Source organism: Triticum aestivum, chromosome 2B (genome assembly GCF_018294505.1).
Source record: "Triticum aestivum cultivar Chinese Spring chromosome 2B, IWGSC CS RefSeq v2.1, whole genome shotgun sequence".
In the NCBI taxonomy this organism is placed as follows: domain Eukaryota; kingdom Viridiplantae; phylum Streptophyta; class Magnoliopsida; order Poales; family Poaceae; genus Triticum; species Triticum aestivum.
In genome coordinates this window covers 781,473,767-781,497,498 of record NC_057798.1, presented here as the reverse complement: position 1 = coordinate 781,497,498, position 23,732 = coordinate 781,473,767, and the positions used below count along the sequence as shown (strand labels likewise).

The window sequence follows — 23,732 nt, the reverse complement described above, 5'->3', positions numbered from 1 at the left end:
CCGCTGATGGGTGGGTCCGGGCCCACACGTCAGTGTGTGGGCCGTACGTCAGAGGAGCTGCGTCCGAGACAAACATCAGTAGCAACTGGAGTCTGCCTCATAGGTCCCTGAGTATAAAAATCGAGAGAGTGGATTTTTGGAGCCCAGGTGCATTGGAGGACTTTACTTTAAATAGTTCAAAAATCACATTTAAAGTTTCAAAAAATGCTAAAAAGAATTTTACATGGTCATATGTATGTATATACACAGGTGTAAAGTTAGGTGATGAAATAAGTAAACATATGAGCTATACAAAAATTACAAAATGATGATTTCTAACAGATGATACGCATACTCATGCGTATTCTAGAAAAGTAAGGATTTCTAAATAGTGAATAACACATGCACTGTTCATCTTTCCAAAATCATCATTTTGTCATTTTTGTGTGACTCACATGGTTACTTATTTCAACATCAAAATTTGCATGTGTGAATATACATCCAAATGAGCATGTTGCTTTCTTTAGAAATTTTGGGAACTTCAAAATATTTATTCGCCACTATTTAAAATATAGGGTTCACTAGAGCTCATCCTCCAAAGTGACTTTTTGGGAGAAAGCCTAGTAGTTCGACATAACTCGTGACTCGCACTTTTACCGTCTATCTACTCCACAACACACCACAACAGATAAATAAGATCACTAAAAATTGTTGGCAGAAACAAAACACCCTGTCATTGATTGAATCCTTTTATAATTAATAGGTTCATCTATTTTAGAGGAATTAATAGATTTATCTAAGCTGGCAAATATCCATAAATTGTACCAAACTTATCCCCGCATTTTCGTTTTCGTAATTGTACTAAAATTGACCATGGTCGTTAGATCTTTATGACTACTCAGATCGATTAAGCTTTTTAGATCTTCTATAGTTGTACACGTCACAACTGCAAGATCAATCATACGTATGTACCAACCTTAAATTATGCTTCTTCGCAAAAAAAAAACACTTAAATTATGCATAAACAACACAACCAATAGTGAGTCCATTTTTTTAAAAGCAACACAGTGTATTTCAACCAATTGTTGAATAATATACTATGCAAATTAAAGGTAACAATAATCATATATATATATATATATATATATATATATATATATATATATATATATATAACATATATATATATACACACACACATATAGGGTAACGCTATTCTAAGTGTGAGTGTAGAATAGCTTATTCTACACCCCTAGTAACACTATATACAAAATCTAGTAAAATGATGTACAAACTGTAGTAATTCTAAAAATATGTTTTTTACTATCCAAATTTGTAATTTACTACATTTTTAGAAAAATTACTATATTTTATATACTGTGTTACTAGATTTTGTATGTATCATTACTGGGGTGTAGAATAGGCTATTCTACACTCACGCTTAGTTTAGCGTTACTATATATATATATATATATATATATTGAAATCTCTAAGAAGACTTATATTTAGGAATGAAGAGGGTAATATAAGTATAATACTAGTACATACGCGCATGGCAGTCTCTCATCGATGGTATGCGGAACTTGAAAGAAATCGTTGCGGGGCTGCACCATGCGATCGGCCGGGCAAGACTAACGGGCAACTGCATACCCTCTTCCGCCCTCACTGCACTCTCTTAAACTACCAAGCCCGGCAGTCGAGCCAGCCAAATGAGGACTAGCAAACGGAGGAGAAACTAGTAGACTGTTTGACTAGCAAACTGTAGAGAAACCACAAATCCCCCGCTCCACCACCATTAGCATTCCACGGACGAAACCAGCACGAGAAGCGGCAGCTCCGGAGCATGGGAGATGAGGTTGACGCTTTCTCGGAGGAGCTTCGACGACGGCCGGAAGTAAGGATCATCAACAAGTATGCCGTCGTTGCGGCGTACGTCCGAATTACCCTGAAATCCGTCGGGGCCTTGCTGCTTTTGTGGGTCACCGTGGTCCTACTCGGCGGCTTCGTCTCGTCGATGAAGAAGGACGATTTTTGGTCTGTGACCATCATCGCATTCGTGCAGGCTGCCGGGTTAGTGCTTAGTATTCAGCTCTTCCTGAATGCAATCTTTTTCCGGTTTTGCTATTTTTTAGGTCCCTGGAATTATTCAAAGCGTCGTTCACTTTTTCTTAGTTCATCCTGTGCTCGCCGAAGAAGAAGTAGCCCCACTACCTATCTTAGGCGGCCCCCAAACGTTTTCTGTTAATTCGTATTGTCGATGTTAAGTGTGACGTGAAGTTCCCCATGAATTTGAAAGGATAAAATCTGTAACAGGCTCTCTCCCGTGTCGCTCCCCGCGGACGACCTGGGAGCCACGCTAGCCGCCGGAAAACATCCCCCCCCCCCCCCCCCCCCCCCTGCTGCCGGAGCAGCTGCGGCATGTCTGGAGATGGGAGAGTTCGCGCCCGGTGGCGGAGCTAGCACTTCTATAAGAGCATTTCTAATAGATCTTGCAGAAGAGGTCATCTGGTAATATCACTGCCGATTTAGCGGACGAGCGCATTTTTTTCCGGCCCGATCAGAGCCCGTAAAATCGGCCGTCTCATAATTTTCTTATGGGAACCTGCAAAGTCCGGGCCGTTTCCGCCATATCTGCGGGATCCCTCACTCTTTTTGCCAGTTCCCCTATCCTTGGCACGAAGAAATCTTTCGCTGCTTTTCGTTCCCACCTCACGCGCCACCGCCAACCGATCCTATGGAGTACCCGTCATCTCCGGGTGCAGCATTTCATGTGCCGCCCCCACCAAGTATGCCGTCGCTCCGTCCTTCCGAGCCTCCCTCGGCCGTGCATGCAGGCGCCGCCCCAACACCTTCTGTCGCCAGCAGCAAGAGGAAGTGGCAAGGGAATCACCTCGTTCAAGGGGGCGTAACCAGCACGGCACCACCTCCTTCTACCCCTGCTCCGATTCCTCCCGTAGCGGCCGCCGACGATGAAGAAGACAGTATTCACCGGACCGGATGGCGTTCGGGCGAAGCCCCCAAGGAAGAAGGTGGTCGCGGCAGGAGGCCAGGCTCCTCCTCCGCCTCCGGTCAGCCACGTTCTCCCCGATCATGGCCACTCAACCGGTCACGCCTACCACATGTTTGATGAAACGTCCAGCAGGTAAAAACAATTCTTTTGCTTGAAACGCTCCGGTGATGTTTGGTTCAACTCTGAAGCACTTGTTTACGCTTGCCCATTGAATTTTGTAGCCAAAACATGCACTCAACATATACCGAAATGTTGGAGGAGAATGCGGTGGATTTGAGTGCTCCCCTTGACGATTTTGATACACCTCACGTGGTGGTCGAGGCGGAGGTGGATCAAGCGGATGAAGGTGGTGACAAAGTGGAAGTGATTGAGGAGGCTGAGTACGATGCTAGGGTGGGGAGGACCGACAACTACACGGAGACGGAGGATGTGTGCTTGATGCAAGCATGGGAGAGTGTATCACTTGACGCGGTGATCGGCAAGGATCAAACCTTTGGGGATCATTGGCAAAGGATTGAGGACAAGTATCATTGGATCTTGTCGTTCCCCCCTCCGGCCGGTATTTGAAGTCACTCAAAGGCCGCTGGGATGTGATCAAGAAAACTTGGCCGTTGGAGTGGGTGCTTCGAGCAAGTGTGGAATGCACCCTCAATTGGCGTCACTATTGATGATTATGTGAGTGTTTCTTCATTTTGTTGACTTTGGCCGAGTTGATTAAAGTTTGAGGTAATATTTGCCTCAATGTCCATGTGTAGGATCACATCACCAATGAATATTTCAAGCAAACGGCGGGTTTCAAGAGCCGATCGTTCACTCTTCATCAGTGTTAGTGCTTGCTCAAGGATAGTGAGAAGTGGAGGGTGAGGGACAAGGAAGCCCCCCCAAAGAAAGGTTCCCTTGTCAAATTGGAAGATGAGGATGATGATAGTGATGACGCGCCAAGAGGAGGAAGAAGTAAGGGCAAAGCAGAAGGAAACAAGAAGGAGAAAGCAAGAGTGAAGAGGACAGCCGAGGCAACAACTTTGAGAGAACAAATTGGTGATATGGCGAAGATAAAAGAGACCATTTTAAGCAAGCATTGGGATGCTAAGGTGGACATGGCCGAGAAGAAAGAGAAACGCAAGGATAAGTAGGAGAAAGGTGTGTCTTCGAAGAGTGCAAGATCACCCTAGAGCAAAAGTGGAGGGACGAGAGGACCATCGAGGAAGACCGTTTCATGTTGATGAATCTGGAGGGCATGGATGCAATGACAAAAGTATTTTGGAAATTGAGAAGAATGAAGATCATTTGCCATATAAAAATGGAGCTTCAAAACCTCATGGCTCGTGGGTCGGGCAATGGTGGTGGTGTTGGGTTTGGAAGGAGTTTTGCTTTCGGCAATTTTGATGGTGGTGGGTGCGGAGGTGCTGGTGGCTTCAGCAATGGTGGTGGTGGAGGGTTTAGAGGTGGTGATGGCTTCGACAATGGTGGTGGTGGCTTCAGCAATGGTGGTAGAGGTCGGTTTGGAGGTGGTGTTGGCTTCGACGTTGGGGGTGGTGGTGGTGGTGAAACTTTTAACAATGGTGGTGGAGGTGGTGGTGGTGCTTCGACAAACGGTGTTCTTGATGATGGTGGTGCTCATTCTCGGGTCAATGTGGATGAAGATGGGAGTGATTATTCTGCGGTCAATGTGGATGATGGCGATGGAGGTGCTAGGCCGATTGTGGTGGAGACGATCTTCACCACAATGAGGATGTTGCTTGATTTCTTCATGACCGATGGTCGTTTGATCATGTTTTATTTTGTTTGGTCGGGCACTGTTTATGGCCAAACTTGCTACCTTGTATGTTGCACCTGATTTTGGATATATGATGAACTAGTTAATGTATCTTTCCTACTTATGAAGGTTAGAGTTGATAATGAGTTTACATGTGAGACGATATAAATAAACAAGTGCATTTCTATCCATAAGTGAGACTAGCAGTTCTCCAAAAGATCGAAGAAACAAATGTTACTTTTATGAGACCTATCCCAAATAAATATTTACACTACTACCCTAACATGAGAATAACACTCTTATAAAAACATTGATTATAAATGCATACGACTCCCATTCAAAACCATGGCATTTATATTAATTTCTCTATCCAGCCGATTTTTTCAATTCTATAGCATAACGCAGCCAGCAAACAACAGTTTACCGTCTGCTGCCAATCACGCTTAGAATGAACACATGCCCTATTCTTTGCCAAGTGTTTTTCAAGAAAAAAAAGTAAGTATAAACTATTAATATACCGAGTGTCCATTCTTAACCGAGTGGAGTATTTTTCCGCTACACTTGGTAAAGGTACATGTTTTTCAATTCTGATAAAAAGTACTCGGTGAACTTCTTGACATTCGGTAAATAAAAAAAGTCTACTATAATGGCATATTTTATAATCTAAAAAAATTGACACAAAACAGAGAAAAAAAGTTTTAAGGGCATACGCCGACTCTCAAACCGTCTGCAACCATTCAGATCGTGCGGTGCGGACATGTTTTGCCATCCAGCTCAGTCCTCTATCAGTCCGCTCGGCGGTCCGGACATGTTTTTTTGGCCGCAAACCGAAGAGAAACTAAGGGGCTTTACGGGCGTCCGGACCGCTGCCACAACCACTCCTGATTCCTGAATAGCATGGCCCGCCAAAATCTCCCACCCACCTCTCCCACGCTTTTCGTTCAATGTACATGCCACTTCCCGCGCCGCATCAATGCCGGCCTAGAGCATGCAACGGCGGGCATTGATGCCGCATGATGTGACCGGCCAGGAGTGCGACGCTGACCGATGCGACCTCTCAGGAGCCGCTGCTTCGATGCGGACGCAACTTCCGGAGGAACCAACTCCGGCTGTTGTGCCACACTAAAGCGGTTGAATGTCCGTTCGCATGGCCTAACCGAGGCTATATAAGCCGTGCTCTGGCGCCTTCATATTCACTGCGTTGCTCCGCACGTCCTCGTCCTCACCTCCACTCTTTCTCCACAACTCTGGCGATGGGAAAGTCGTGGGCCTCGGCGGCGGCTTCGGAGCCTGCCCTCAAACTCCGGGGGCGTCACCCTCATCTATGGCCGACTCCTCAGCGATGGCGGAGATCGTCATCTCCTCTGGCGATGAGGAGTACCAACCGCTGCAGCATCAGTCGGTGGCGCAGCAGTAGCCAGTGACGTAGGGCACGAGGAGTATGAGTAGCAGATGGAGATCATGCTCCGTTTATCTGTACTCCACGTCAATGGCCCAACGGCGCCACCGAAGACGCTTCTCCATGTCAAGCCGGAGCTTGCGTCCCCTCCCCACTCTCCCCGGTGCAATCGTGACATCCAAATCGGATGCCACATCTAGGAGGAGCCCCTCTTGCCGCCTCCCCTATGGGTCAAGGAGTGGCTCTCGCCACCGCCCCATCGCATGAAGAAGGAGCGATGCCCTCCACCGCCGCCCCTGCCCCACGCGATCGCCATGAAGGCACGTGGTTGCCTTCGCCACTACCTCGACAACGGCAGCAGCTCATCCTTCCAGAGCACCCGAACAGTGGTGGAGTACGCTCACAGGGAGCGGCGACGGCGGGACCGGTGCAACGCGACGTGCCAGTCAGAGTTCGTGGATTCCAACATCCCGCCGCCACACATCGCGGGGGACCCGGAGCTGGCGTACGCCTGGACCCGGAGCAACCATCGTCTCCGCCGAGGCAGCGATGAGATGGCCAAGTATGGCGAGCACTGATCTCTCAGCGAGACCGCCGCCACCTCCTCCAAGGCCCACCACCCTCTCCTCCCGCCCACGTCGTCGCTTGTTGCGGACACACCGTGCAAGGCACGGGAGGAGCGGAGATGATCATCTGCGAGCGGCAGGCGCCTGCAGGGAAGCCATGCCGGTACGTCGCGCCCTTTCACCGCCCCAAGCCCAACTCTGACAACTCCAACAACGGCTCCGACGACGATGATAGAGGAGCCAGCTAGGTAGGTCGACATGGCCTACGAAGTCACCGTCAAGTATACGGTACTATAAGGTTGTATTTGTTTAAGGTTTTTAGTTCACCAGACGTAATATCATCTGGTTTTATGTAAAAATCATGCAAGTGTGAATGAATATCATCCGATTTGTTTGAGTCTGAATCAAATTTGTTCATTTTCGTTGAATTTCATTTGAAATGTATCCAAACATATGCGGCTAGCTTTGGATGGTCAGCTCCTGCATTCTGTCCACGGACTTGTCGGGTGCGGGAGGAAATTTGAGGGTCAGTGTTGGAGATGTGAAATGTAGTCCCGTTCCTTTTGTTTATCATTTTAAATTTGGATGTGTCTAGGGCACATCTAGATATGCTCTAGTTATTGCATGTCTAAGTGAGTGAATCAAGCATAAAAGAGGAAAAGAAAAAAGAAAATGAAAATATCCACACGAATCTCAATGTAAATGTAAGATCAATGACATAGAACTTAGATGTGCCATAAGGCTGGTCACAATGGGGAGGAACTTAGGAGTAACATCACACACTCCAATACAACTTTGCTTATGTGGCACATATTTAATGAAGAGAGAGGTGCTTGTGGTAACTAGCTAAGTTACCGGAACATCACACACTCCAAGAAACAATGAGTCTATAACCTAATAAATACATCGTTGCATGACACTACATAGATGTTCCTACCCACTATGGAGGTAGTAACATAGTCTAGGAAAGTGAGTAAGTTACTAGCTTATATTCTTGCCCATTGTGACCAACCTAAGTATTGCACATCTAAGTCATATGTCATTGATCTTACATTGAGATTCATGTGAATGTTTTCTTTCTCTTTTTTCTTTTTCTTTTTATGCTTGATTCATTCACTTAGATGTGCAATAACTAGAGCACATCTAGATGTGCCCTAGACACACCCTTAAATTTTCTTGTTGACATCATGTCCTGTTCTAACTGGAACAACACAGGGTATTCGAAGCAATCGGATTTGCTGGCATGGATTTATATTGGGATTGGGCTGTTATTGGACCCGGCACTAAATCTTGGTTACAAAAGTGTCGGCGTGAACTTAACCAGTTGCCTATGAGACAATGGTCGAAGAAACAAATACAGAAGGTCGTGACAGTTCTAGTAATAGTTATCACTCTGTACGTGCGAGCTGTCCTAGTGTTGGGCCTCGCTGTTACTGGACCATTGGTTTGCATGCGTCTGTCGGGTCGTGCAAGAAAGCAAGACCATGGCATCGCGGACGGGGAGGCATTTAAAGCAAATATGAAGCGGGCGCTGAACTTATTCTACAACGCAGCATTTGCTCACGGCGCCATATCCGGATTGTGGCTGATGACTCAAGCGCTGGCTAATAAGTCGATCGAAGATAGTGTCAGCCACCAACATGGTTTCAGCCGCAAGGTAATTCGTGCATATTTGCGCAAAACTAAAGACATGTGTCTAAAGAACAAAACGTCTGCAACAAGCTGGAATTTGATCACATATGGTGCCGGCTTGCTGGATTCCAGCTTACCAGAAGAATATGCGGCTGGAGGGAGGGTACTAACAATGCTGATTGATAAGGATGTACCATCACAGGTAAGACGGCTGCTGATCAGGTCACCCAGACAAAGAATAGAGAAGCTGATCGGCACCCTTGCTTGGAGAAGCCCAGCCGACCAAGAGATGATATGGCTTGCAGCGAGAATTGTGGAGCATCTCGCTAGCGACCTCAACCTTGCTCACTTTCCAGGAGCATTGGAATGTATATCCTCCCTCTTCAATCAATTACCAGTTGTATCTGGGCAAGGAACTAAGAATCTGGTATTGCCAGGCTTGAGAATTCTAGAGAACCTGGCTCATGATGATGATAACCGCAGAGCAATATACAACAGCAAGGGTCTTCTTTCCAAAATAGTTGCGCCTCTCCGCTCCAATGAATTAGTACAAGATATCAAGAGCAGTGCCGCATGGACCAAGGTAGCATATGGGTCACTGAGAGTGGTGACGCGACTCATGATAACTTCTGCAGGAGCCACCGGCAAAGAGATGCGAGACCTAATTGCAGATCATAGTCATGTGGTCAGAAACTTGGAGGCCGTCCTCGATATTAAGAGTGACAGCAGTATCACAGGCCTGCAGGTGGGAGCTTTAAAGGTACTTATGCAATTAGCAATGCATAATCCAGCAAGTACTTCCACAGAAAGACTTATTGAGAGGGCACTGCACATCTTCATTTCTACAGATTGGATGGGAGATTATTTGAATCATGATAAAAATAGGATGAAAGAAGCTAAGAAAACTGCAAACTGGCTTAAACAAAATGCTGGTGAAGCATTGGAAATACTGTCCAGTCATCCAGAGGCTATCAAGAGCTTCACAGCATGCGATGATGACATCCATCGTCTTACTGAATTGCTCGACTGCAATATCAAGACCACTGAATGCAAAATAAGTGCAACAGAGACAGTGGAAATAGAGATCAGCATTGGTTGTCGTATTAGCGCGGCAGTCATCTTGAAGCATTTGAGCAACTACGACAAGGAACCAACCTTACGGAAGGTATGCTGTAACGCACCTACTGCATGCCACAAGTTTTCGGCAATATACTTTCCCAGGGGAAAAAATGTACAGGCAAGGCTGGGTGCTTTAGTTTATGGTTTATCTAATTATCAATCTTCAAATAATTCTCAATAAAATTGTAGACTTGCATCTTGTTATAACATGAGCACCTACAAAATTTAATGAAAAAAAATGATCATGTTTGTCATGTACAAAAAAGACAAGGGACTGCTGTTACAGTGTTACACTGTTAAAAAATAAGTTGAACAGTCTTTTTTGTGTGCACAAATTTTAGTAGGTGCTCAAGTTACAACAAGATGCATATGATTTTTTTAGAATGTTTTAGACAGGTAATTAGGTAACCCTAAACTCAAGCATCCACCCTTGCAAGAACAAAATCTACTCACTTAATTATTTTGAGCTAAAATAATATGTACGTGTATCGTTGCAGGCACTCGGGCAATTGTTTCATATACAACAAGATGAGCCTATCATGGGCAGGACGCTGCAAGCATTACTGTTATCACTCGTCGTGAAGATTAGTGAGAACAGCAATATTGATCTTGCAGTAATCTTACTTCAGCAGACGCCGTCGGATTCCCTGGAAGACTTTGTGGTGAGTCTCAAGAAGATGGTGGAGGACAACATGTATGGCCCCGGTGAGTGCCTGGCGATACATAAGCTCAGCTGCAAGATGGTTACAGAACTCATGAAGCATGATGGAAACATCCAAGTGATCGACAAGCATAATATCGTTCGCACATTATTGGAGGCTTCAAAGGCAATGGCCGAGTTTGAGAGCAGCATGCTTTTTTCTGGCATCAATCATTATGACCGCTACGGGGTTCCTCTGAAGCCTCTTTTATCTGTTCTCTCCAAAAACACAGAAGATCTTTTGACACTGAGGAAACAGGCCCTGGGCATCTACACTGTGCCTGCCTCTGTACCAATACCAGTACCATGATTGTTGCATCACGGAGTATCGGATTATGGTAAAAGTACCGAAACATGTATTGAATTCGTGTTGTATGCTTGATGTTTCTGCTTCTGTTTCCTTTGCCAACTTGTGAGAATTTGTAATAACTGCTCGTGTGCACCTTCAGGTGCAGAGACTGGGAATGTCATCCTTCCATTATCCAAAAGAACTGCAACTTTTGTGCATTATGATTCCAATCCATCTTCTGCATTAAGGCAATATTGCGCCTGCCAGTGTACGAGTTCAGCTTGGAGCTGCCAACTAATGTCCTGCCCAATGACAATACAATTCTCACCCACGTGCCACTTCTGTTGAGACTTGCTTAATTTGTTAGTACTATCCAATGTTAACATATTAACTGGCAGAACTCATCCTGCCAATGTTGAATGGTCAATTTTATCTTGTTCGTCAATCCATGTAACTGACAGTGCAACTGCATCTTTGTGGAGTCATTTTATCTTGTTGTTCTTATATTATAAGTTACTCGAAAACAAAATGTTCCGTACCACTCAAAAAACTGTTATCTTGCTATCCCACGGAGCACTAGGTTGTTATCCCTGTGGTGTGAGCAGTAAACCTTTTAATGCCACATATACGACAGGCGGGGGAGGGAACAACCGTTAGCTGTGGAGCATCGATCAGGTTCACCAGAGTGAAATTCAGTCGCAACCAGTAACTCACCTATCCAGGTCAATCGAGTTTCGATTTAAACGGGACCATGAATAATGACCCTCAAATCACCTAAACATTTTCAAACACACATTGAACACTGTCTTGGATGGTACAAAACCTTTTTCAAAATTACAGACTTTTTTATGTTGTGTTAAACTTTTTAAAAAAATCACGAATATACTTTTGATTTTTTTTAAATGTCATGAGCATTTTTTTTAATTGTATGAGACAATTTATTAAATTACGCGAACATTTTCTTTCATTTTATAAACTACTTTTAAGGGCACGGACATATTTTGAAACATCTTTTTTTTTAGAAAAGGAGGATGACCCCCGGCCTCTACATCTGGGTGATGCATACGGCCACTTTATTGATTATTCTCGAGGACCTTACAAAGTATTACAACAATGTGCCTGAATCCACCATCTTGGCAACATATGCCGCTACTCCTATCCAAAATGATGAAGGGGTGCTAGCTGGGCCACTACCCAAACCACTCACCTAAGCCTAACATCAAAAGCCGGAAGCCGAAACACTCATTCGGAATCCCTAGCCGAGCCACATACGGGTCTGGGGCACAATCCGGTCAGACGCACTCGTGTGTCGTCGCCACCATCTTCCATAAGTCCGTCTTCATATCATATTGAGGCTTCTACCTTGTCTGGCCACTCTGCCATCGATGTCACCATGACGCCAGACAACAACCTCCTCCTGCGCGAGTCCATCTTCGTGCATCGGACGCCGAGCCTCCACAACGCCATGCCGCCGATATCCGCCGCCATCAATGTGTGAGATGAAGCACCGCTCCACCATCCCTCCAGCCAGCACTCACTCCATAACGATGCCCCCATGAGGGAAAGCGATAAAACGCCATCATCGTCCGATCCGGAAGACCCAGATCTAGGGTTTCCCCCGGAGCATCCCGAGCCTGATGACGCAGACTGCAACGACGATGCCTCGACAAGGGAACGGCATCTAAGACGCCGCCATCGTCCGCCATGACCGTAGTCGGCGCGATTTTCATCGGCAGTTGCTCCACCAGACGTGCGCCGCTGACGTCGCTGGTGCCTTCAACCAGAGCAAACTCCAAAACAATGCCCTAAAGAGGGACTACGATGCAAAAGCGCCGCCATCGCTCGATCCAAGGAGATCTAGGGTTTCCCCCGGAGTCGCCCGCGCTGTCAAGGACCAGACAAGGGTAGAATCCCGGCGGATCTGCCCAGCTGCCGACGAGTCGCACCCGCAACCGTGCCGACGGCAGACCAGCGATCAAGGCCCACGCTTGGGCATAGATCCGGCCGCGCCGCCCCGGACCGATCCGGTCACGCCACCGCCCGCCAAGCCCAGCAGTTGCCGCGCCCGACGCGCGCCAGCAGTCGCCGCATCGGCCGCCGGTCCGCGCCCAACGCGCGCATCCGGAGTCGCCGCGAGCACGCCGGCCGTCCGTGCACGCCGTCCACGCCCAGGCCGCGCCGGAGCTCGGACCAAGGCCGCCGCCTCCTACCAGCACCACCGTCTGCGCCAGCCGCGGCCCGCGAGGTCCCAGATCTGGACCACACGAACGCCAGCGACCGCACGCCCGCAACGGCGCGCCCACCACCACGACCAGCCGCAGCTCCATGCGCCGAAGACCACCTCCGCCGCACACGAGGACGCTGCCCCGGAGCCGAGCGCCGGACGGCCGCAACCCGCGCGCGAGATCCCCTTTCTCCTGAGCGAACTGCGGCCAGAGAGTGCCCCGCCGTCGCCGGCTCCGCACAGGCTTCGCCTGCCGGAGGCCACCGGTGACGGCGAGGGAGAGAAGGAGCCTGGAGGGTGGTGGCTGCGGGGGGGGGGGGGGGGGGGCAGAGGTCGCCGCCCGTGTCGCCCCCGAGGAAGGAGCGGCGCGAGGGCCGGGCTTTACTTCAGATGATGCTAGGATATGAGATGAAAATGGGTTATGAGAGTAAACTAGTTAGCATTTTGAAACATCTGAACTTTTTTTTAATTGTCTTGAACTTTTTTCTGAGTGGTACAAAACATTTTTTCTACATTCAGGGAACACTGTTTTTACATTTTATTAACATTGTTATAAACAACACAAACTTTTTTTTAGTGGTGCGAAACATTCTTTATACATTAAGCGGACATTTTTTTTTGCATTGTATTGAGAGTTTTTTGAAAATGTCACGAACATTTTTTTCAAACTTGCGAACATTTTTTAAAGTTGCGCCAATATTTTTTTTACACCAAAGGAATATTTTTTCCGAATGCGATATTAACATTTTTGAAAATATAATTAAATAATTTTTAGTTCTAAAAATATATTAACATTTTCCGAACGCGATATTAGCATTTTCCGAACGCGATATTAACATTTTTTCCGAACTCATCCTGGGAGAGGCGTCGAGGCTCCCACATCACCGGTGGAGGGAGGACCTGCCGGGGGTACCTGGTGAAACAGAAACACATGCTCACCAAAGTATACGTGCCGGGAAGTGAACACACGGTGGGAGATGGGATCGTAGCACCGATAGCCCTTGGAGTTAGAAGGGTAACCGATGAAGATGCATGCAACAGAACGTGGTGCAAGTTTATAAGGAGTAGTGTCGGCAGTGCTAGGATAACAAAGGCACCCAAAAATATGCAAACCATCATAAGACGGTGGCGTACCAAAGAGAAGGTGATGAGGTGCGTAATTCCACCGTGGGCGGGCAGGGTCGAAGGTTAAGGAGAAGTGATGCAGTAGCAAGTGCGTCCGGCCAGAAGCGAGGCGGAACGTTAGCATGGAACAGGAGCGTGCGAACGCAGTCGTTCAGAGTACGAAAGACGCATTTGGCTCGACCGTTCTGCTGTGAAGTATATGGGCATGTGAGACGAGAAACTGTGCCATGGTGCGACAAAAAAGTGCCGAAAGCAAGGTTGTCGAACTCTTTTCCATTGTCAGTCTGAAGAGCAAGAATGAGATGCCCAAACTGCATGCTGACATAGGAGTAAAAAGCCGTCAAAGTGGAGAGTGCATCTGACTTTTGTCGCAAAGGAAAGGTCCACACATAATGAGAATAATCATCAAGAATAACCAGATAATATAAGTAGCCCGAATTACTAGGAACAGGAGAGGTCCACACATCGCTATAAATCAACTGAAAAGGAAAAGAAGCAATGGTGTGGAGTTATTAAACGGAACGCGAACATGTTTGCCGACACGACAGACATGATAAGTGTGATCCTCTATCTTATTACAACTGAAACTGAAACTCCTAAGAATATGATGAAGTGTGACGGGTTTGGGATGACCCAAACAAGCGTGCCAGAGATCGACGCCAGCGGAGAGAGCAACTGGTGCGGTGGTGGCGGATGAAGGCGAATGCACTGGATAGAGCTCGTCGGGGATGTCACATCAGTGGAGAACCATGCTGGTTCGAGCGTACTTAACACAAAAACCAAGCTCATCAAATTCAACGGTGACAGGATTTTCACGAGTGAAACAACGAACGGAAATAAGATTCTTAATAAGATGAGGAGACACAAGTATGTTAGACAAAGATAAAGGCATGGAATTAGAAGGAAAAGAAGTGTGCCCGACGTGTGTGATAGGAAGTGTGGAACCGTCGCTGACAATGATGTGGCGGCTAGTTTCTGACGGGAGTGAAGGAGGCAAGATTACCAGGATGAGCAAACATGTGAGCCGTGGCCCCGGTGTCCATGTACCAATCACCGCCTCCAGTGTAGTATTTCGGCGTAGGGGCGTTGTGCAGCGCGGCGAGGAGTGCCGGATCCCAAGGCGCCGGTGGCAGCGCCGGTGAGGGGGGCGGGGACGCCGCCGGGAAGTCGTACCCTCCATAGGGCTGCGTAGCCACATAGTACGCCTGATGCGCCGGCGGACGCGGCACGGGAAGGGTCGGCGCAAGGGCCCGTGGGACCGGCATGGTGTATGCATGAACGACACGGGTCCACAGGTTGTATCCGGTGGCCCAGGGAGGAGGCACCTGGAGCTACTGCTGGCCGCCGCGCCGGCCTCCGCGGCGCTGTTCGGTGGGAGGCGCGGGAGGGCGGGAGGCCCGTACGGGAGAGGCAGCAGCCCCGGCTACTGCTGTGGCGCCTGGTACGGTTGCGGAGGCACCGGTTACAGCGCCTGGTGGCGCGGCTAAGGAGGCGCGGCCGGGGCAGCGTGGGTGATAACCCACAAGTATAGGGGATCGCAACAGTTTTCGAGGGTAGAGTATTCAACCCAAATTTATAGATTTGCACTACTAGGGAAAAGCCTAGCAGTAGCGCGGGTTCTAGGTATATCAGTAGCGCGGGGTCCGGCGCTACTAATAAGGCGCTACAGCTAACCTGTAGCAGCAGCGCGTGCACCCCTGCGCTATTGCTATACAAGTGTAGCAGTAGCGTGCTGCGTGGATGCTCGCTACTGCTAATAGCTGTAGCGCGCTTTACCTATACGCTCTACTGCTACTGTCACACTACTGCTAACTTTTCTCCACTCGCTACTGCTGATTTCAGTAGTTTTTGATTTTTTTTTTCTGCATATTTGTTTTGTATTTGAACAGGCTTTATACAAGAATCTTTAGCACATACAAATGTCATCATGATACACATACAAATGGCTGCGAGACCACAAATGTAATCATAGCATATACATACAAATAGTCTCATCATAATCATCATCCAACACAAAGTGGTATCTCATCATCATCTCGAAAATAGCGATACATGCAAGTCTCGAATACTTGCAACTACAACGCCATCCGTCTAAACAATGGTATACGCGAGAAGAGCTATCACTATGAGTGAGAGCGGAACTATGCAGTACATGAGGCGGCGGTTACGAGTCCTCTCTCGCGCTAGCATGAACCTCGAGTAACTAGCTTCTCCTTCTTGTCTGCTCTTGAAGCCTTTATGGCTGGCGCCCGAGACCCCATTCACTTGCGCCTGACACTCTTGCCACTCGTTGTACACCCCCGGAACCTTCCCTTTGTACACGACATATCACTGCCATCTCGCCATCAAGAAACTAGGTACCTGTTAGAGATGCATCTTCATGAAGAGGATGTACAATCATATGCAACAAAATATACTAGAGCAACACGAAAAAGAAAGGGTTAGCAACTAGATGCAACATACAGTACACAAACTAATTAACTAGAGGTACGCACGTCATCGTATGCAAACTAACAAAGTAGCGTTACGCAAGTTCGGTAGGGACCGTGGATATCACGAAGTTTCATCGCTACAGAAAGTATACAAGTTCAACCGACACATATCATCATCATCGGCATCGTAAATCACTAGAAGTTCCATCCTTGCATATCATCAAGGATGGACCCTAGCTTCTTGAACGGCGTGAGGTCTAGGCGTTGCATGCCTATGCGAGTTTGGACGTCAGCTCGCGATATAGGGCCGTGGTGGAACATCCCCTTCTCATCGACGACTTCTTTCATGATGATCATCGCAATGTCCGTTTGGATGCGAAAGAAGTCATCTCTAAGTTTATAATCCGCTTCTCCATGAGATTCTAGCCACTTGTGGATATGATCATCATTTCTGCTTGTCATGCGAAGCTTTTGGTGATCCGTGCTGAACTCAAACATGAGATGGACGATGTAGAATCCATCCTTCTTGCTTGGTTTTGGGACATGGATGCAGGAGAAGTTAGTTTTATGCACGAAACCCATCTTCTTGTTCCTTTGTTTCCTGATCTGCATGTGGCCACCTCTAATGCTGAAGCCTTGGAGAGCATCATCTAGAATATTCATTATGTGGAAGGGTCAAAATACACGGCATGGGAGACTCGCGGGTAAAGAACAATAAGGACGGCGCGCCCGTTGCTGCGGGGAAAAGACACCTCAAATTATTCTCCATATGAGCGAGAAGGAATGATTGAAATGTACGAAAGGGTTGTCCGGAACTGACTTACTTTGGATGATAAGGCAGGAGGACAATTTCTTGGTCCTTATTCTGTACCATGAAGTTTTGGAGGTAGTCCCTAGCAGTTTCACGCTCAAAGTCGCCGAGACTCAAGAAAGACTCGTGCATGTAGTACGGATCCGCCACACAGATTTGCGAGACTTCTTCACTCTTCATGACGGAGCTCATATGTAGCGCAAAAAGGCGGACGATTGTAAAATCGAGCCGCCTTGTCAGAAACATCTCAAAGATATGGTCAAACCGCAGGAAGAACACCTCCGTGGGCCGTGTGTCGACGTAGCACTTCCCCTCAGGCACACGAGCCGCGTATGTCGGATATCCTGGATCCTTTGAGGCTAGTAGGCTTTTCTCAGTTGACAACACATGGTCGTGCAGTCTCCTGAGATCCCCTGATAGTGCCTCCAGTGGTTTCGGCGGTAGCATCAGCTCTCCCATGAGATGGAACATGGCCACACCTTTCACGGGTACACGCTCTTCAGAATCCATCGTCTGGCTGCTATGTGCTCTGGCTTGTTTGGAGGCAATTATCTTCCCCGATCTCTTCCTCTCCTTTTTCTTGGGCACACCTTCCAGACCCTTCCTTAACCCCTGCCCCAGGGTTCCCGGGCTAAGCACTGTACGACCCCCGGCTAGTTGAGCCTGTGTTGAGGTGGCATCTTCATGTGTGTCCTGTGAGGAATTCATGAAGAGAGACTTTTTGCAATCCTTCCAACGACCTTCCTGCCCGCGCATATCATCCATATCCTCATTAGCATGCTGATAGCCCGATTCATCATATGGTTGACTCATCATATCTATGTCACAGTCATATGCGTTTGTATTGGGGAAACCTATAGGGTCGACCTTCGTATCATCATCCATTCTCTGTTCTACAGGACCGATTACATCAGCCAGTACTACTGCACCCCCTTCATCACGTCCTCCGCCGCTCTCACCTGGCACTACAGGAGCTGGTAATTGCGTAGGCGGCGTGGTGGTCTCCGCACATGCTTGTTGATGTGTGGTTATTGGTGTGCTCTCGGCCGGCTCCAGACGAATAAGATTCTTCGGCCATAGCAGCACCCAACCCTTGCAGCTTCCAATCCGCCCGGTGGGGCGGTCTTGTCGTCCTCTCCCACATGCTGTACTGGAGGAGGCAAAGCCTCGTGCCCCGATTTCACACCGGACAAGCTAACCCTGAAGTGCCCAGCGGGGATCGGCTGGTTGTGGAACTTTGGTTTCAAGGGGTTCATTATCATCCCCTTTCCCACGTCCACCTTCTGGCCTTTGATCAAGTAGAGTATGGTGCACGGGGTTTCTTCGCCCTGCAAACACATATGTCTGTGGTGTAAAACATCCGAAAGGCAACGAAAATGGAATATTCTCTCTCTCTCTCTCTCTCTCTATATATATATATATATATATATATATATCTGTGTGTGTGTGTGTGTGTGTGTTGGTGCGACATGTAATTACCGTGACGGCGTCGATCTCAGCCAAAGACGAAGGCCCACCTAGCGCGCCAGAGACTGAGGACGGGCTGCTATGAGCGGGAGCGACTGCGAGAGGAGGCCCGGTTGCATGAGCAAGTGATGGTGCGGTGTTGTTGTTATTCATAGAGTTGCTCCCGACGAAACTGGGCATCGGGAAATCATGTACCGTCTTGTCTGGATTTTCCTTCGTCCAGTTGATGATAGCTGGAACCAAGTTAGTAGCGAAATCATTTCTACAGGCAGTTACAGCTGCATTAACTGCCTGCTGTAGTAACTCATTTTTCTCCTCGACTGTTTTTTCCGCGTCCTCAGCTGCTTTTTCTCGACCGCAAGCTTCACCTTCGCGTCGATGTCTGCCTGACTAAACTTATTTTTCTACTTCTTGGCCTCCGGGCCCTTGTTGTAAAACACCTTCCACGTGGCGCCGTCTCCAGCGCCGTGCACACGACCATATTGCGGCCGCTGGCCCAAAGGGAGTCCCTTAAGTTTGTTCAAGGCCCGGTTGAGAGGGGTGTCCCACTTGGGCCTCATCGGAGAAGTAGGGCTTTCGGCTGCAAGCTGGTGTTGCTTCTCCTGTAGAAGGAGCATGAACCGTTTAGGAATGTGTAGTCAACTAGATATGGAGCTAAATGTAAGGTGCTAAAAGAATAATTACCAGTAGTCCAATCAATTTCCTCGTGATCTGGTCCGTGTAAAAAACCTTTTTTTTCCTTGTCCCACTTGTAGCAGGCCCTGATGAAGTCATGCTCCAAGGGGTTGGTGAACTTCGCGAAGGGGTCTGGGAGACCCGCGGCTTCACGTTCCACGTCCTCCTTATCCCATATGGGCCTTTTACCGAGGTAGCCATGGCTTTCGAGGCGATGCTTCGCTGTGCTCCTTTGCTGAAGGCTCTTGAATTTCGTAGCCTTAGCCTTGGATGCCTTGGTAGCGCAAGTGTCCTTGAACTTTTCGAACTCCTCTTCCGTAAGTGTCGGATTTTCCTCCAGAATCTTGGACAGGGGTTCCTCAGCCTCAATAGCTCGTTTCACCCTGATACGTCTCCAATGTATCTATAATTTTTTATTGTTCCATGCTATTATATTACCCCTTTTGGATGTTTATGGGCTTTATTTTACACATTTATATCATTTTTTGGACTAACCTACTAACCGGAGGCCCAGCCCTTATTGCTGTTTTTTTGCCTATTTCAGTATTTCGAAGAAAAGGAATATCAAACACAATCCAAACAGAATGAAACCTTCGGGAGCGTGATTTTTGGAACGAACGTGATCTAGAGGACTTGGAGTGCAAGCCAAGAAGCTGCCGAGGCTCCCACGAGATAGGAGGGCGCGCCCCCCCTGAAGGGCGCGCCCCCTGTCTCGTGGCCCCCTCGGGCGGCCACCGATGTACTTCTTCCTCCTATATATACCTACGTACCACGAAAACATCCAGGAGAAGGACGAAATACAATTTCCACCACCGTAACCTTCTGTATCCGCGAGATCTCATCTTGGAGCCTTCGCCGACACTCTGTCAAAGGGGGAATTGGCCACGGAGGGCTTCTACATCAATATCCTTGCCCCTCCGATGAGTTGTGAGTAGTTTACCACAGACCTACGGGTCCATAGTTATTAGCTAGATGGCTTATTCTCTCTTTTTGGATATCAATACAATGTTCTCCCCCTCTCTTGTGGAGATCTATTCAATGTAAACTCTTTTTGCGGTGTGTTTGTCGAGATCCGATGAATTGTGGGTTTATGATCAAGTTTATCTATGAATAATATTTGAATCTTCTCTGAATTCTTTTATGTATGATTGAGTTATCTTTGCAAGTCTCTTCGAATTATCAGTTTGGTTTGGCGTACTAGATTGATCTTTCTTGCCATGGGAGAAGTGCTTAGCTTTGGGTTCAATTTTGCGGTGTCCTTACCCAGTGACAGAAAGGGTTGCAAGGCACGTATTGTATTGTTGCCATTGAGGATAACAAGATGGGGTTTATATCATATTGCTTGAGTTTATCCCTCTACATCAAGTCATCTTGCTTAATGCGTTACTCTGTTCTTATGAACTTAATACTCTAGATGCAGGTAGGAGTCGGTCGATGTGTGGAGTAATAGTAGTAGATACAGGCAGGAGTCGGTCTACTTGTTATGGACGTGATGCCTATATACATGATCATGCCTAGATAATCTCATAACTATGCGCTTTTCTATCAATTGCTCGACGGTAATTTGTTCACCCACCATAATACTTATGCTATCTTGAGAGAAGCCTCTAGTGAAACCTATGGCCCCCGGGTCTATCTCTTATCATATTTGCTTTCAATCTACTTTTATTTGCGTCTTTACTTTTTGCATCTATATTATAAAATACCAAAAATATATTTATCTTATCATACTATCTTTGTTAGATCTCACTTTCGCAAGTGGCCATGAAGGGATTGACAACCCCTTTATTGTGTTGGTTGCAAGTTCTTTGTATGTTTGTGTAGGTGCGTGTGACTTTTGAGGAGCCTCCTACTGGATTGATACCTTGGTTCTCAAAAACTGAGGGAAATACTTACGCTACTATTGCTGCATCACCCTCTCCTCTTCGAGGAAAACCAACGCAAGCTCAAGACATAGATAGAAGGATTCCTGGCGCCGTTGCCAGGGAGGTCTTCGCTCAAGTCAAGACATACCAAGTACCCATCACAAACCCATCTCCCTCGCATTTACATTATTTGCCATTTGCCTCTCGTTTCCCCCCCACTTCACCCTTGCCGTTTTATTCGCCCTCTCTTTCCCAATCTCCTCCTCTCTTTTCGCTTGCCTTTTTCTGTTTGCTCGTGTGTTAGTTTACCTTGTCGTTATGGCTAGTCCTCCTATCCTTATTCTCACTCCCGAACAAGAAATTCTCAATTTTAAGCAAAGGGAGAGAGAAAGTTTAAAAAATGCTTGGCATAGAATTTGCAATGCCCAATATAAAGCTACTAGGAAGCTTGCTACTTCCGTTTTTCTCCGCAATTTTTATGTAGGCATTACTCCTTGGAATAGATGTGTTCTTGATATTGCTACCGGAGGTGATTTTATGAGTATCCATATGTTTGATGCTTATAATGCTATGTTAGATTTGTTTGGCCCACCACCTCTTTTGGTTAATGGAACGGTTTTAACTTTAGAACATGTGATGCAATGGCTTGATATTATTGGAAATAAAATTTCCACTGTTGAGTTGATTGAAAATTTGGATAAAAAGATTCATAATCACATTACCCAATTTGGATCTAGGGTTGGAGTTACTTTGAAAAATCTTAAAGAAAAAGAACCTATAGTCAATGAAAAAATAGATCTAGACTCTGCTAGAATCGGTAAACTTGAGGATATCATTACAAACTTAGGTTCCGCGTTTTCCCTCATGAAAAACACGCCAAAACCCCCTACTAAAACTGCCAAGTTTATTTATGTTCCTAAAAATAAGGGTGAATCTTCTAGTAAGGGAGACGCGGATCTCAAATCTATAAGTGTTCTTCGCAATTGTCTTTCTATCGTTAAGAAACCTTTTGCTACCAATGAATTTCTTGAATTTTTTCCTAAGGGTTTAGCCATTGCTAAAAGGTGAGAAATCCCTAGAGATCACAAGTGTTCTATTGATGAATTTTGTTCCAAAGATGGCACCCGTTAGATCTATCTTTGTTTTTATGCCTAGCTAGGGGCGTTAAACGATAGCGCTAGTTGGGAGGCAACCCAATTTTCTTTATGTTTTTTGTTTTTGCTCCTGTTTAGTAATAAATCTTGCATCTACCTTCTGTTTATATGTGTTTTATATTTTAATTAGTGTTTATGCCAAGTAGAACCTATAGGATAACCTACGATGATAGTTGATTTGATTCTGCTGAAAAACAGAAACTTTGCACGCACGAATATAATTTTGTTAAATCACAGAAACGTGCTTTTGCGTTGATTCTTTTTTCTGCTGTTCAATAAACAAATTGTCCAGGACTTCCTATTTTTTAGGATTTTTAGAGTTCAAGAAGTTCACGTTAGTTACAGATTGCTACAGACTGTTCTGTTTTTGACAGATTCTGTTTTTCGTGTGTTGTTTGCTTATTTTGATGCATCTATGGCTAGTAAAATAGTTTATAAACCATATAGAAGTTGGAATACAGTAGGTTTAACACCAAAATAAATAAAGAATGAGTTCATTACAGTACCTTATGTGGTGGTTTTGTTTTCTTTCACTAACGGAGCTTATAAGATTTCCTGTTGAGTTTTGTGTTGTGAAGTTTTCAAGTTTTGGGTAAAGCTTTTATGGACTATGGAATAAAGGGTGGCGAGAGCCTAAGCTTGGGGATGACCAAGGCACCCCAGGATATTCAAGAATAGCCAAAAGCCTAAGCTTGGGGATGCCCCGGGAAGGCATCCCCTCTTTCGTCTTCGTTAATTGGTAACTTTACTTGGAGCTATATTTTTATTGGCCACATGATATGTGTTTTGCTTGGAGCGTCGTGTATTATATTAGTCTTTGCTTTTTAGTTTACCACAATCATCCTTGCTGTCCACACCTTTTGGGAGAAGCCTATTTGATTAGAATTTGCTAGAATACTCCATGTGCTTCACTTATATCTTTTGAGCTTGATAGTTTTTGCTCTAGTGCTTCACTTATATCTTTTAGAGCACGGTGGTGATTTATTTTTGTGCCATAGATCCAACTATAATAGCAAAGCTCGGGATACATCAAGATCGTGGCGTAGATGAACACGAGAGAGAGAGAGAGATCAAACACATAGCTACTGGTACATACCCTCAGCCCCGAGGGTGAACTACTCCCTCCTCGTCATGGATAGCGCCGGGATGATGAAGATGGCCACCGGTGATGGGCTCCCCTTCCGGCAGGGTGCCGGAACAGGCTCCCGAGAGGTTTTTGGTGGCTATAGAGGCTTGCAGCGGCGGAACTCCCGATCTATCTTCTGTTCTGGAAGTTTTAGGGTACGTAGGTATATATGGGTGAAAGGAGTACGTCGGTGGAGCTACGGGGGCCCCACGAGGCAGGGGGCGCGCCTAGGGGGGTGGGCGCGCCCCCCACCCTCGTGAGCACCTCCCGTATCTTCTGACGTGGGGTCCAAGTCCATCAGGTGGGTTTCCTTCCAAAAATAACTTCTCCAGTTGATTTCGTTCCGTTTTGACTCCATCTGATATTCCTTTTCCTCGTAACACTGAAATAGGCATAAAACAGC

At 46.7% G+C, this 23,732-nt stretch overlaps 2 protein-coding genes across 3 annotated transcripts; both read left to right on the top strand.

The window, feature by feature from the left end:
* Positions 1-1,562: 1,562 nt before the first annotated feature.
* Positions 1,563-10,680, top strand: LOC123047372 (uncharacterized). The gene is made up of 3 exons (XM_044470910.1): positions 1,563-2,049; positions 7,926-9,507; positions 9,959-10,680. Exons 1-3 carry the CDS (start codon positions 1,823-1,825, stop codon positions 10,469-10,471), a joined length of 2,322 nt encoding a protein of 773 aa, XP_044326845.1. The 5' UTR covers positions 1,563-1,822; the 3' UTR covers positions 10,472-10,680.
* LOC123047373 (uncharacterized) lies at positions 2,431-5,074 on the top strand. 2 transcript variants are annotated; one of them, XR_006422974.1, is made up of 3 exons: positions 2,431-3,121; positions 3,211-3,664; positions 3,745-5,074. XR_006422974.1 is itself a non-coding variant. In XM_044470911.1 (2 exons), exons 1-2 carry the CDS (start codon positions 2,949-2,951, stop codon positions 3,554-3,556), a joined length of 519 nt encoding a protein of 172 aa, XP_044326846.1. In that variant the 5' UTR covers positions 2,431-2,948; the 3' UTR covers positions 3,557-5,074. The 2 variants fall into 2 exon arrangements, 1 of the variants encoding a protein (XP_044326846.1); XM_044470911.1 differs by having other exon boundaries at positions 3,211-5,074.
* Positions 10,681-23,732: the final 13,052 nt, after the last annotated feature.